This window comes from Hyla sarda, chromosome 1 (assembly GCF_029499605.1).
Source record: "Hyla sarda isolate aHylSar1 chromosome 1, aHylSar1.hap1, whole genome shotgun sequence".
NCBI lineage: Eukaryota > Metazoa > Chordata > Amphibia > Anura > Hylidae > Hyla > Hyla sarda.
The window spans coordinates 20,533,775-20,549,506 of NC_079189.1; the positions used below are offsets into that span (position 1 = coordinate 20,533,775).

The window sequence follows — 15,732 nt, forward strand, 5'->3', positions numbered from 1 at the left end:
CTCTCATACAGGCCTCATCCCGGATGAAGAAACATGCCGACAAAAAAAGAAGAACTCCTCCTGTCTTTTCTCCTGGAGACAAAGTATGACTCTCCGCCAAGTATATCCGCTTCCGTGTCCCCAGTTATAAACTGGGACCACGTTATCTTGGACCTTTTAAAATCAAATGCAAAATCAACCCTGTCTCCTACAAACTCCTTCTTCCTCCTTCTCTCCGTATTCCCAATGCTTTTCATGTCTCTCTCCTTAAACCACTTATCCTTAACCGCTTCTCTCCTAAGGTTGTTGCTCCTACTCCTGTCTCCGGGTCCTCAGACATCTTCTCGGTTAAAGAAATTCTTGCATCCAAGATGGTCAGAGGTGAAAAAAAATTTCTTGTAGATTGGGAGAATTGCGGTCCGGAGGAGAGGTCATGGGAACCCGAGGATAACATCCTTGACAAGGACCTTATCTACAAATTTTCAGGTTCTAAAAAGAGGGGGAGACCCAAGGGGGGGGGGTACTGTTACGCCGAGTGCCCGGGTCCCCGCTCCTCCCCGGAGCTCTCACAGCGTTCTCCTGTTCGCAGCGCCTCGGTCAGACCCGCTGACCGGGTGCGCTGCGATAATGTCCCTAGCAGGGATGCCCGCTCGCGGTGCGCATCCCGACACGCTTACCAGACTCGCTCCCCGTCTGTGCTCTCCCAGCGCACGCGGCCCCGCTCCCTAATGCGCGCGCGCGCAGGTTCTTTGCGATTTAAAGGGCCGATAGTAGTAGCAGCTGTGTCAGCCGTCCTAAGTTATCACTGCCTGCCAAATGTTGTGTGGTTTCACATGATAAAACTGCTATTTTAGATTGTTATTCTCAGGAGGAGGATGAAGAATTTGACGATATGAAGTTGAGACAGCTATCAATGGATTCCTTCTTGTCTACATTCACATATAGCAGTGGTAATGTCCATCCTAGACAGTCTGTTTTCTTATCTCCATCTTTGCTTCCCCTTCCAACTGCTATGCAGAGGGAATAGACTAGCCAGAAGGAGGGGGATTCAGTGGCCAAGCATAGCACTAGTGGGACTGGTGGTGGTAGGCATGGTGGGGATACTGTAAGGCAAAATGGTAGATGTGCTGAGGGGAAACACGGAGGCCACGATCACACATCAGAAGTTCTTACTGAGAAGATTGCTGGGGACGATTAAGAGGGTTTAACGGTTAGGCTAGGTTCAGACTACGGAATCTCCGGGCAGAACATTTCCGCCCGGAGATTCCGAGTGCGGCCGGCGCTGACTGAATCAGTCGGCGCTAGGACCACGTGGACACTGCAGTCTCCCATAGACTGCAATGTGTTCCGCGCGGATTTCCGCCTGAAGAAAGAGCAACCCCTTTCTTCAGGTGGAAATTTCCAAGCGGATTTTCCGTTCACAAATTCCGCTTCACATATTCCGAAGTGTGAATTTGCGAACGGAAACCCATTCACTACACTATACATTTTAGCAAGCGGAATTTCCGCCTGCAATTTCAGAGAGTAATTGCAGACGGATATTCCGTAGTCTGAACCTAGCCTTAGTATGTCAGCAGGCCTGTTAGTCTGAGCAGCTCAGGAGCAGGCAACAGCGACGTGGTGATGGTTCTGCAGGCTTGAGAAAAAAATCTTCTAGAAGAGGGGCACAAACTGCTGGTGGTATACAAAGCTTTTTATGTTATCCTGCCATGTGGAAAATATTTACTATCTTTCCAGATGCAGGAAATCGTATCGTAAGGAAATCGTATCGTAAGGTACAGCCAGGGTCCGACTTTAGGAATTAGTCCTCTAAGTCAGCACATGCAAAGTTATCACCAGGTCTGGTTACAAGTATCCCTAGTCCACCAATGCCTGCTGTCTGGTGGCTACAACTAACACTACCTCATCACTGCCTGCTGACCACTGGCTACAGTGACAACTAGTCCCTGCTGTGCACAATCATGTGGCGCAGTGGGTGGGCCTTGAAAATCCTGCTGTACGCTGGATACTACAAATCCCACCAGTCCAGCCGCATCATTGCTGGTGCTACTTCAAGCCAGGCCTAGGCCTGGCCAAATTAGAAAAAGTACATTTATTTTTTGTGGCATTTAAAAATGGCAAATATTTTATTAAATTACACACTAGTAATAACAGTTATGTACACAGTACAATGTAACTTCACTTGCTGATTCACTAACTCCAGATTCTAAGGTGGATTTGCAATGAACAGTTAAAGGGGTATTCCAGGCCAAAACTTTTTTTTTTATATATCAACTGGCTCCAGAAAGTTAAACATATTTGTAAATTACTTCTATTAAAAAATCTTAATCCTTCCAATAGTTATTAGCTTCTGAAATTGAGTTGTTGTTTTCTGTCTAACTGCTCTCTGATGACTCACGTCCCGGGAGCTGTGCAGTTCCTATGGGGATATTCTCCCATCGTGCACAGCTCCCGGGACGTGACATCATCATTGAGCAGTTAGACAGAAAACTTCAGAAGCTAATAACTATTGGAAGGATTAAGATTTTTTAATAGAAGTAATTTACAACTCTGTTTAACTTTCCGGAGCCAGTTGATATATAAAAAAAAAGTTTTGGCCTGGAATACCCCTTTAATATGTTTAACTGTTTTTATAACAATCACATCAGCTGTAGAATATAATGTCCTTATATTGTTTTCCACATTGATACACAACTGTTTCTGGCAGAACAAACTTGACCTTTCAGTTTTTAACCCCTTAAAGACTCAGGGTTTTTTCATTTTTGCACTTTCGTTTTTTCCTCTTCACCTTCTAAAAATCATAACCCTTTCAATTTTCCACCTACAGACCTATATAATTACAACTCCAAATCTACGGAAAAACCAGAAAAAATATATTTGTGGGGCAAAATAAAAGTAATTTTTATTCTGTAGGTCAATACAATTAAATTGATACCTAACTTATATACGGTAGGTTTGATTTTGTTTTCCTTCTGTTAAAAAAAAAATTATAACTTTTTGTACCAAAATTAGTACATTTAAAAATGTCCTCTTCTGCTATGCTGCTCCAGCCTGCCTTGGCTGACTGGAGCTTCAGAGCAACAATCGGATGATGAGGAGGCTGTTGGGACTGTTTTTTATTTTTATTTTAGATGCTGCAATCAACTTTGATTGCGGAGTCTAAGGGGTTAATGCCAGACATCAATGGGATCGGTGATGTCCGGTATTAGCCACACGTGCCGGTCCCGCCTGGACCACTCCTGAGCCTACATCACAGAAGGGGAGTGGGACGATGGCGTACAGGTACGTCCTTCATTCTTAAAAGAGATGTGCAGGGAAATAAATGTATCCCCTATCCACAGGATAGGTGATAATTATCTAAATCATGGGGGTTCGACCACTGGGACCCACCGCAATCTCCCATATGGTAACCCGGCCATGCCACGATGTGTTCCGGCTAATATGCGTGTCCTCTACCTTACTGAGGTCGATGAACATGCCCCCCCCCCATACAGCTCTATGGGAGAGGCAGAATGCACGAACATTGCATCCCCACCTCTCCCATAAAGATACATGGAGGGGGCATGTCATCTGCGGCGTCATGCTGAGGCCAGTAATCCTCCTGCACAGGAAAGCCGGGGCCCCGTGCAGGAGATAGCGGGGGTCCCAGCATTCGGATCCCTCACGATCAGACACTTATCCCCTATTCTGTGGATAGGGGATATGTTTATTTCACTGCAGATTTCCTTTAAGGAGTTAATAACTCATAGGATACTACAACCTTCTTGTCGGCTTCTCCCTTGCTACTGCTACTTTCAGCTAGGCTTGGGGCCAGCTGGCAAAATTTGAAATAAATACTTTTTTTTCCCTGCGGCAACTACAGCTCTTACCAGTCTACCTCCTACTGCTGTCTTCTGGATACTATTAGTCCCTTTAGTCTAGCCTCACACTTATTGCTGCTACCTCTACCAGGCCAGGGCTGCCTGGCAAAATGTGAAAAATCTACATTTTTAAGCCTCCTGCTGGCTGTCTGTTGGCTACTACTAGGTCCTCTAGTCCAGCCTCACAATTGCTACTGATACCTCCAGCCAGGCCTGGGCCACCCACATAGGTTACCACATGTTGTCATAACGGAGCCTAAAAAACACTTTAAAACTACTTAAATACATTGCTAGCAGTGATATACGAGGCTTTAGAGCTGTTGTGAAGAGTTAGAAACGTGTTCAGGGGCATATTTCATTGCCAGTTCGCGTCAAACTGAGCTGAACTGGCAATCTCTTAAAAGTTCAGCGAGCTTGGAGGGTTGAACTTTTTAAAAGTTCAAGTAGGCAATGATAGAAGCTATGGGTTGGCTCAGGGCTTCACATATCTTCACATATAATACTCACTCTGCTTTTGTAGCCATACATTTTTGAGATATTTAGTTTTCTATTCTCATTAAGAAAAATATTCACTTTGTGTAAAGCCTGAGCCATAATATTGACACCCATATACACTTGGTAAGGTGTTGTGTCTTTAACAAAATTGATGTTTATATCAGGTATCTCATCATCAGAACAGTGGCGATATGGATTTCGATCTACTAATGGTATAAGAGTATCCTTTAATGTATTTCCTGAAAAGCAATGTATTGTAGTCATCCAAATGTCTTCCAGCAACGCATCAGAAGGTCGACCAGATATCTTAAAAATGTTGAAAAACTTTTTTCTAGTAATATTGTATCCGGAGGCTGAAAACACTAAACTACAATTAGCAGGAACGTCACGTTCACTATCAATGATAAGTTCTATTGCAAGTGACCATGAACTTGGAAGTATAAGAGTCTTGTTTTTTAGAACATGAGCTACATGGTATAAAAACTTGATGTAAGTCATACTATAGGAGCCACAGATAATAATAACATCAGTAGATGAAGTCTGTAAAGCTGGAGGAAGATAATTCCAAATATTCAGAGACACAAGAATAGTAAATTCTATACAAATCTGATGAGATGTAAATAGTTTGACCAACTCCTGTAACTCTCGCCGTCCACTGTCATCATCCGATGTTATGATCCCAACCCAATTCCACTGGAATCTCTCCAATAGCTTCACAAATGCTGAATATTGTATCTTGTCACTGGGGACTGTACGAAAGAATTTTGGATAAAGCTTTTTGTCACTTAAAAGTGGCTCCCTTGCCCCATAACTGATCTAAGATAAAGACAAAATAGTAGAAGCAGCAACATCCATACAATATGATGGTAATGGATCACTAGATCAAAGATTATACTAAATAATATGAACAGCACTGTAATATGTACTACAAGCTTGAACCCTTAAAGTGGATCTGTCACCAGTGTAAATCTTACAAGATTTATAATCCACAAAGCAGGTAAAGGAGGTAAGCTTTCTCCTTATGGAGATCACAATTAAAGGGGTACTCTTCCCCTAGACATGTGACAAGATGTCTGATCGCGGGGGTCCCGCCGCTGGGAACCCCCACAATCTCTCCTGCCCCCCCCCCTTAATGCAAGTCTATGGGAGGGGCCGTGGTGGCCAACACGCCCCCTCCCATACACTTGCATTAATGGGGTGGGGCATGACATCACAAGGGGCTGGGCCATGACCTCTCGATCCTCCAGCCCCTGCATCGCCATTCAACAAGCACAGAGCGAAGCTCACTCCGTGCACAAGATGAATGGGGTGCTGCAGGAGAAATCGTGGGGTTCCCAGTGGTGGGACCCCCGCGATTGGGGATAAGATGTCGAGGGGCGAAGTACACCTTTAATGGAATGTGAAGCTTCAAAAGCTGTTAGCACTCCAATGGTCATTCTGGGAAGAGGAAATATGCAAACAGCTCAATCACATTACCAGTTTTTCACACCAACTACACAGTTTTAGAAACTGAATTTGGATTTAAAGGGATAGTGTGGTGCAGAATATCTTATCCCCTACCAACAATTGTTGGACCTCCTGAAAGCTCCTGCATGGAATCCCAGCTCTCTAAACGCATGGAGCGAACTCCACTCTTTGCACAGATTATTGTTGACCATGGCACAAAGCTGTGGCTGACACAGCTGCTACTTTATGTATTTTTGGCTCTCCCATAGAGATACATGGAGGGCCGTGTCGGCCACAGCTCCGTGCCATGGTCGACAGTAATTTGTGTAAGGAGCGGATGTTGCATTGTGCATGGAAAAAGCCAAGATGCCGGGCAAGAGATTTCCGAGGGTCTCCTCCCCCAGCGAACATTTACTTATCCTCTATCCTGTGGATAGGGAATAAAATGTTTTGCACCAGAATATTCCTTTGATCTCACCAGAAGGAAAGAGCACCCATCTGCAGACAGATGTTTCAGAGTTTGTTTCCCCTCATAAGTACACAATGCCCAGTGGAGAGCTAATGGTTTTAATGCTCCACACACCATTAATTGTGATCTCTATAAGGAGAAAGCTTACCCCCTTTACCTAGTAAACACAACTCTCTGCTCTGTCCTGATAAGTGGCAACAAACCCAGAAATGACACTTTCGGAGATGAGTACTCTTTCTTTCTGGAGAGATATCTGTAGTTAAAAAGGTGGTGTGATTGAGCTGCTTTCCAAATTCCCTAATCCACAGAGCCAAAGATCTACATCCCCTTCTGAATGTAGGTTGCCACCTGCATGACTGCATGACTAAATTAAAATAGGAAAATCTCGATATCTCTGGAAATGGAGTAAAAAATCCATAGCAATCATGGCGCCAGAGGAACAAAGTGATATAAATAACGCAATTCATTTTCAATTGGCCACAAGTCTTCTTAACCCCTTAACGACGAAGGACGTATATTTACGTCCTCCGCTGGCTCCCGCATGACCCCGCTTCATATAGGGTCGGTCCCGGCGGCTATCAACGGCCGGGACCCGCGGCTAATACAGGACATCACCGATCGCGGTGATGCCCTGTATTAACCCTTCAGACCCGGTCCTTACCTGCCTCCTCGGTGTCCGATCGACGAATGACTGCTCCGTGACTGAGATCCAGGCAGGAGCAGTCAAGCGCCGATAACACTGATCACAGGTGTGTTAATACACGCCAGTGATCAGCATGAGAGATCAGTGTGTGAAGTGTTATAGGTCCCTATGGGAGCTATAACACTGCAAAAAAAAAGTAAAAAAAAGTGTTAATAAAGATCATTTAACCCCTTCCCTAATAAAAGTTTTAATCACCCCCCTTTTCCCAGAAAATAAAATAAAATAAACATATGTGGTATCGCCGCATAAATGTCCCAACTATAAAAATATATAATTAATTAAACCGCAAGGTCAAAAAATTCCAAAGTCCAAAAAAGTGTACTTTTGGTCACTTTTTATACCATTAAAAAAGTGAATAAAAAGTGATCAAAAAGTCCGATCAAAACAAAAATGATACCGATGAAAACTTAAGATCACGGTGCAAAAACTGAGCCCTCATACCCCCCTGTATGAAAAATAATACTACCCCGTGGAAAAATAAAAAAGTTAAAGGAGTTAGAAGAGGACATTTTTAAACGTATAAATTTTCCTTCATGTAGTTATGATTTTTTCCAGAAGTACGACAAAATAAAACCTATATAAGTAGGGTACCATTTTAACTGTATGGACCTACAGAATAATGATAAGGTGTCATATTTACCGAAATATGCACTGTGTAGAAACGGAAGCCCCCAAAATTTACAAAATGGCATTTTTTCTTCGATTTTGTCGCACAATGATTTTTTTTCCGTTTCGCCATGGATTTTTGGGTAAAATGACTGATGTCACTGCAAATTAGAATTGGTGACGCAAAAAATAAGCTATAATATGGATTTTTAGGTGGAAATTTTAAAGGGTTATGATTTTTAAAAGGTAAGGAGGAAAAAAATGAAAATGCAAAAACTGAAAAACCCTGCGTCCTTAAAGGGCTGGACCTATCTTGACCTTTAGAACCGCAGGAATATTTCATTTTTGTATTGCTGTGTTCTGAAAACAATATTTTCTCTATCGGCTCCATTGGGGAACACAGACCATGGGTATATGCTGCTGTCTCTAGGAGGTATGACACTATGGCAACAAGAAAGCCGGCTCCTCCCAGCAGGCTATACCTGCCTCCAGGCCCTAAGCTAATCAGTTTAAGCTTAGTGTCTAAGGAGGTAGACACAGTCTGGAGTTCTCTCCAGACCAGGTCTTATGTTTTATTATTTTCCTAGTTAGGGAATGTGTTACTTTTTTATTCAGTTTTCTTTCCTGTTTTCAGGTGGGGACTCAGGAGCTGAGGCTCATTGTTTCCCCATTGCGAGTAAGGGGGCACAGACATTGCGTATATGCGCTGTTCCCCCCTTCTTGCCAATGGTCAGTGCCTGGGGTTGTACCTCATGGGTCCGGGTCCCCCTATCTCCCTGCTCGCCTCGCTCGTACATGGTAGCCCGGCATGATGCAGGTAACTAAAGCTGACTGAAGACTTCATAGAGAAGACTTCATGAGGTAAGTTCTTCAGACTGAGGTGAGTATTTCCCCCTGTGGACTTGCAACCCCTGGAGACCCCTAGTTTTTGTCCCACTCTTTATTTCACCAGGGCAACCCCTTCATGGGGGTCTGGGGGCTTATTCAAGAGGGACTTGCAGCCCTCTCTTAGTTTCAGGTTTGGGGACATATGGAGAGAGAGATATAGGGATATGGCAGAGACAGGGAACAAATATTAACAGACAGTACGTTGGTGTGAGAGCTGTGTTCAGGCACCATGGCCAGCTCCCTCCCTCAGCAGCCGCGGCTGCGACTTTCACTTGCTAGTGCCGGCTTCAGTCTTAGCCGCATCTCAGGCCTGTCTCTCTTTCCCATCGGCAGCGTGTAAAAGCTGCCGACGGTGTTTTCACCCGCTCTCTTCCCATTTGCGCTCGCACATGCGACCGCATATGGGCTTAGAGCTGAGAGCGGGCACCATTATCTCCCGGCCTCATGTCTCAGCCGCGGACTCTGCACGGCCTTAAGCCTCGCCCACCTGCGAGCCGAGGCTGTGACTTTTACTATTCTGAATATGCAGCTTCGGCTGCATATCGCGGAGGCTGCTGGCGGTATGTTCTCCCGCTTCCTTCTCCTGTCATTCAATATGTGTTTGGTGCCGGGAGCGGGCGCCATTATCGGCCATATGTACTTTGACTGCGGGCCCTGTACGGACTTAGCTCCGCCCACCCGTGGCCGGCGGGCATTCCCCAGAGCGCGTTATCGGTACTGTGTGCGCGCAGTGGAATTTTTAGGGCTAATCAGGATGCCCTTGCTGGGTGAGACTTGTGTCCATGCCCAGACAGATTCCTCCCTCTAAACAGCTCGGGAGGTTACTTTTTAAACCTTTAGGGGCTGTATCGCTGAAATGTATGGTTCTGCTGAACCCGTTGGTTCTACCTACACACTGACTCCCCTGTGAAGGGCTCCAGTTCTGTGGGGATTGCCTTTGGAGGGATCCTCTCAACTCCGGCCCTCCAGAGGGTCCCGCTCTTCCCTATACTGACGCTCTTGCAGCGTCATAAGATGTTTCATCTGACTCATCCCCGAGTCTCCTGGCAGGCACGGGCGCTCCCCTCACAGGCATCGCCCTGTTACTCCAGCTAGTAGCAAGCATCGCTCCCCATGAGGACGCTCCTATGGTCGCCGCTCTGGCTCTCCAGACCCGCGTACCAGGTCAGTTTCTCCCTCTTCCAGGACCACCTCACACGTCTCCATTCACCTGGAGAACTTGGGGTTGCAGTTTCCGATTCGGCCTCTGACTCAGAGGACCGCATTAAAAAAAAAAAAAAAAAAGAGGATATGTCGGACATGGTGCACTCATTGGTTTCAGCCATAAAACACCTTCCATTTAGAGGACCCAGGAACTTCGGACGTGGCTCCAGAAGTTACCTTTCATTGTGCCCGACCTCTTCCAGGGCTGCCTCATCTCGTTCTCATTCACCTGGAAATGCAGGATATGCCTGATGTGGTGTACTCATTGTTTTCGGCTATAAGAGACACTTTCCAGTTAAAGGACCCAGGAACTTCGGACGTAGTTCCAGAAGTCTCATTTCTTCGTACCCGACCGGCACGCAAGACTTTCAGCTCACTCGCTGAATTTGACGTCCTGCTGGAATCCGCCTGGAGGCGTCCTGACAAGAAGTTTCAGGAAACGAAGAGGGTTCAGGCACGGTATTCCCTCGCCAAGGACCTCATTTTTCGGTGGACCTCCTCTCGAACTGTGGATCTACCGGTCTCCTACCTCTCTAAGGCGACTGTCCTGCTGTTGACTGATGCGGCTGCCTTTCAGGATCCAGCGGACAAAAAGGTGGGGACTTTGGCAGAATTTGCCTTTTAAACAGCAGGTCCCTCCTTTCTTCATGCTTTTGCTTCTGCCTGGGTGTCAGATGCCCTTTCAGTATGGTCTCCCAACTCCACCAGGTAGTATTTAGGATTCAGAAGAAAAGGAAAAAAGGTGCAAGTGCAGCTCACAATTAATGTGTAAACCCTACCTGAGGTCAACAGGGCATGCAACTATACCACAGCTGCAAAAAATAACGGAATATGTATAGAAAAATATTGCCCGGACCTTCCAAGGTAGTGTGATTTGATTAAATAGACAATAGATAACTGGGTCGTGCTCCAATAATAATTCAATGGTTATTTATTAAAAATGTATAGTGCATTACTCCTCACAGTGCCCTTGTGAGAAAAAACACATAGCAGGCGCTTGATGGTAGATTTGTCGGGAGACCCAGCGCTGGCAGGCGCTGATGGTATCGATCTCCACACCGCTGGACTTGGAAGCCGGAGACTACACTCTGGGTAGATGGAGCTTGCCTCGTGTAGATGGCGTGTGACGTCAGCTTGAGCCGGAGCTGACCAGGTAAAATCAGGACCGGACACTAGTCTAGATCGACTAATGCGTAGGAGATCCACAATGTGGTGAATCTGCTCCGTGAGCAGTAGCTTAAGTTCATAAAGAGCATAAATGCCAGTGAACAAGATTAATAAACAGGACTAGACGCGTTTCAGGGTTCTCAGATACGACCCTTTCCTCAGTAGTCATGATGATTAATAACAATGTTTATCCATTTATAGGAGCACGAATCCCATGATTCACCAGTATTCTAAGTGATAACAAAAACATGGAATGGATAATCAAAAGTTACCTAGAGAGCAAAGTAGATAAATGTGTATGTGAATACCGTCAGAAGACGGAAAATAGGCGTATTAGATTACGTATATGAGTGAAACTGACTGGACTACTTGTGGGATTGCAATTAAATATATTTCCCACAATTACAGTGAAAAAGTAGACACTATTAATGAAATGAAAGTAAAAATAAAAGTGAAAGTAAAACATAAATAAAATGAAAATGAAAAAGAGAATAAAAGTAAAAATGAACATAAAAAATAAATAAATAAAAATGGAGAAGGGATGAAATAAAAATTGAATGTTAATGAAAGATATAATCTAAAGAGTAATAAAATAAAAACAGGAATAAAAGTAAAAATAGATAAATACAAAATAAAATAAAAATGTGTAAGTATTTTTATTTTATTTTGTATTTATCTATTTTTACTTTTATTCCTGTTTTTATTTTATTACTCTTTAGATTATATCTTTCATCAACATTCAATTTTTATTTCATCCCTTCTCCATTTTTATTTATTTATTTTTTATGTTCATTTTTACTTTTATTCTCTTTTTCATTTTCATTTTATTTATGTTTTACTTTCAATTTTATTTTTATTTTTCCATATTCACTTTTATTTTTACTTTCATTTCATTAATAGTGTCTACTTTTTCACTGTAATTGTGGGAAAGATATTTAATTGCAATCCCACAAGTAGTCCAGTCAGTTTCACTCATATACGTAATCTAATACGCCTATTTTCCGTCTTCTGACGGTATTCACATACACATTTATCTACTTTGCTCTCTAGGTAACTTTTGATTATCCATTCCATGTTTTTGTTATCACTTAGAATACTGTTGAATCATGGGATTCGTGCTCCTATAAATAGATAAACATCGTTATTAATCATCATGACTACTGAGGAAAGGGTCGTATCTGAGAACCCTGAAACGCGTCTAGTCCTGTTTATTAATCTTGTTCACTGGCATTTATGCTCTTTATGAACTTAAGCTACTGCTCACGGAGCAGATTCACCACATTGTGGATCTCCTACGCATTAGTCGATTTAGACTAGTGTCCGGTCCTGATTTTACCTGATCAGCTCCGGCTCAAGCTGATGTCACACGCCATCTACACGAGGCAAGCTCCATCTACCCAGCGTGTAGTCTCCGGCTTCCAAGTCCAGCGGTGAGGAGATCGATACCATCAGCGCCTGCCAGCACTGGGTCTCCCGACAAATCTACCATCAAGCGCCTGCTAGCGCACGGTCTCCCGGCGATTCCATCATCGGCGCCTGCCAGTGCCACCAGCCTGGGACGACCACCACCGCACAACACCTGGATCTTGAGAGTCAAAGCCACAGCACCATCTAAGACCGCTGACTGTGATATCCAGGCACGGGAGCTGACAGAGCCACATCATCCAGGACCGGTAACAGAGTACCCACTTTGATTTATAATTGCCATACAAAAGGACATTTATATTGTATCTTCACAATACCGTATAGACGTTATATGAATTTGTCTACATAGAGCCATCTTATATGCCAGTGATACTTTTTAACATTTTAAGATCGTTTAATCTTGTACATGTATTATATGTGTTTTTTCTCACAAGGGCCCTGTGAGGAGTAATGCACTATACATTTTTAATAAATAACCATTGAATTATTATTGGAGCACGACCCAGTTATCTATTGTCTATTTAATCAAATCACACTACCTTGGAAGGTCCGGGCAATATTTTTCTATAAGTATTTAGGATTCCTCCGGAAGATCTATCTGAACTAGCTCTCCGATGTTCCTCTGCCGGAGTTTTTTTTCTGTGTTCTGCTCCCATGCGCAGCCACTGTGCTGCCTTTGCCACAGGCTACCTGGTAGCCCTCTGTTGCTCCATGTGGCTTATAGCCTGAATGCCAACACAGCCTTCAAGAAGGGAGGCGACGGGCAGTAAGAGTTCCTTATACCTCTGGATAAGGCTCGCAGAACCAATTTCCATTGGAGGTCCTCCTCCTTCCGGTCCTGCAGACCTTTGGTTCCAACAAAGGGTCCGGCCTGGCGCCTTCACGGGTAAAGGGTTCCCCCCTTCCGGACCCATCCCACCCATAGGCCTTCCTCGGCCCCACCCACCGACCTTTTCTTGAGTGGTTGGTCGCCTCTTAATCTTCTGGGATGCCTGGACCACAGACATTCAGGATCCCTTGGTCAGGAATGTAGTAGTCAACGGATACAGGAAAAAAATTCCTTCTCCTCCTTGGGATTGCCTTTTTCTTTCCTGGTCCCTCTGTTTCCCGCTCTCTAGCGAAGGCAGTTCGATTCGCGCTCCAGCTCTTTTTTTTATCCGGGGAGTAATTGTTCCGGTTCCTTCAGAGGAACGTTTTTGAGGTTTATTCCAACCTCTTTGTGGTCCCCAAGAAAGGCGTTCTGTTCGCCCAATCTTGGTTCTCGAGTATCTCAGCCAGCATCTTCTACTTTCTCATGGAGTCCCTCCATTCGGTGCTGGCGCCCATGGTTCAAGTGAAGTTTTCACTTCTCGGTGGACATCAAAGGTGCCGGCCCCAAGTCTCATTATTTCACAGTCATCAGCGGTACCTCCGCTTTGCAGTTCCGGACAGTCATTTCTTTTGTGGCCCTCCATTTCGGTCTGGCCACTTCTCCGCGGACCTTTTCAAAGTCCTGGCGCCTGTGATAGCCCTTTAATACGGACAGCAGTTGTTTCCGTGATCCCTGACTTGGACGACCTCCTGATCAGAGCTCCAGCCAGGGCCCAGATCCTGGAGAGTCTTGGTCTCAACCTCCAGTCTTTGTCTCACTTCGGTTGGATGGTCTATCGGGACAAGTCCAACCCTCTGCTGGGGCTCCAGTTCGACGCAGCCTCTGCCGAACAATCGTCCGACTCTCTTATCTAGAGTCCGGTGACTTTGGCACCCTGCTCCAGTTTTTGGGTCGGTTGGTGGAGGCCGTGCCATTTGCCCGCTTTCATCACCGACTTTTTTTCCGCCTGCTAATTCTCTTCTGGTGGGATAGGTCTCCATTGGCTCTTGACAGTCTTCTCAGTCCCTTCTATGGTGGCTTTGTTTCTCCCCTGACTTTTCAGGGGCGTTCCTTCCGGCCCCTCCCTGCCAGTCTGTCGGGCTGGGGAGGTGTTTTTCAGGGACCGACCGGCTCCCCAAGAAGCCCCCTTTTCCCCTTCAACATGTTGGGGTCTAGGGCAATTTTTTCTTTGCTCGATTCTTGGGAATTTCCCTTCTGGGCGGAACTCAGGTTTTCAGCCATCTCAGCAATCTTCTTTCAGGCCGTCCCTGGGATGTGGTCTTCTCGATTGGTCCTCAGTCGTCCAAGACGAGTGGTCCCCACATACGGGGGTGTTTGCAGTGATCTGCAACCTCTGGGGCGCTCCTGGCCTTGACCTCTGCTTGTCCTGCCACAACCGAAGCATTCCTCTCTCTTGGTTGGGCTTTGCCCTACCTTGTCTGTTTTTCCTTCCCTTCCTCTCTTTTCGGGGTTCTGAGGAAACTCATAACTCATGTCGTGACCCAGCCATGGTTCGGCGTCATGGTCAGACTCCTGAACGACTTAACACTGCGCCTTTCCCATTGTCCAGACCTCCTAGCTCAGGTCTCCTGTGCCACCCTATTTACTGTCTCTGCTTTTGACGGGGTGGCGGTTGAGACAGCGGTTCTGGGGACCCACGGTTTCTCTTCCCAAGTTGTTTGCACCATGCTGAGGGCTCACAAGCCTTCTTCTGCAAGATTTACCACCATACCTGGCGGTCTTGTTTCAGTTGGTGTGAAACTCAGCTTTTTCTCTGATCGCGGTTTTCCTTCCCGACCCCTTTCCCTTCCAGTCGGGGCTGGCCCAAGGGTTGGCTTTCAGCTTCCTTAAGGGTCAAGGTTCGGTCTTTTCCATTCGACGTCCTCTGACGTTGTATTATCATGTCCGAACCTGGTTCAGGGAGTGGCACAAACTGCCCCTCCTTATCAGTTCCCTTCATTTCCCTTGAGACTTACATTTGGGCTTATATGCACTGCAAGGCGTTCCTTTTGAACCTCTCAGGGACAATTTTCCTTCGCCTCCTTTCCCGGTAGGTGGCATAACTTATTGCTCTTACCTCTGTTAGGAGGGTGTCAGAGCTGGTAGTTTTCTCCTGCCGTTCTTCCTTCCTGGTTGTATACTAGGACAAGTTGTTTTCCGTCCAGGTCCGTCCTACTTACCTAAGATGGTTTTTGACTTTGTCATCTCAATGAGAACATCGTCCTTCCGTCCTTTTGTCCGGTCCCTTCTCATCTCTGGAAGCGTTTGTTCCACAACCTGGTTGTGGTGAGGGCCGTTCAGACTTCTTTGTGTTTCCGGAAGGTCGTTGTATAGGACAACTTGCTTCTGCGACCACCTTTTTTCGGTGGATCCAGTCTGCTCCTTTTTGAGAGCTTACCGCTGCAAGGGGAAGATCCCACCCTTCAGGGGTTTGGCTCATTCCACCCGTTTTTCGGGGCATCTTGGGCCCTCCGCTACGTGGCTTCGGCCTTGCAGTTCTGTAAGAAGTCCGCGCGGTCGTCTTTGCACTCTTCTCAAGGTGCTAACAGATTCTTACCTTCGCATCAGTTGATGCTACTCTGGGCTGCAAGATGTTGCAGATGGCAGTGGTCCCACCTTCCACCTGTCTGTTTCCTTACCC

General features: G+C 45.6%; 1 protein-coding gene across 1 annotated transcript in view; it reads right to left on the reverse strand.

Annotated features, from left to right (window-relative positions):
* The window catches only part of LOC130362525 (vomeronasal type-2 receptor 26-like), a 69,505-nt gene that overhangs the window by 22,380 nt on the left and 31,393 nt on the right, over nt 1–15,732 (reverse strand). Inside the window, exon 3 of the mRNA XM_056567573.1 lies at nt 4,347–5,150. Within this exon, the coding sequence (XP_056423548.1) occupies nt 4,347–5,150 (804 nt within the window). The remainder of the gene's footprint in view (nt 1–4,346; nt 5,151–15,732) is intronic.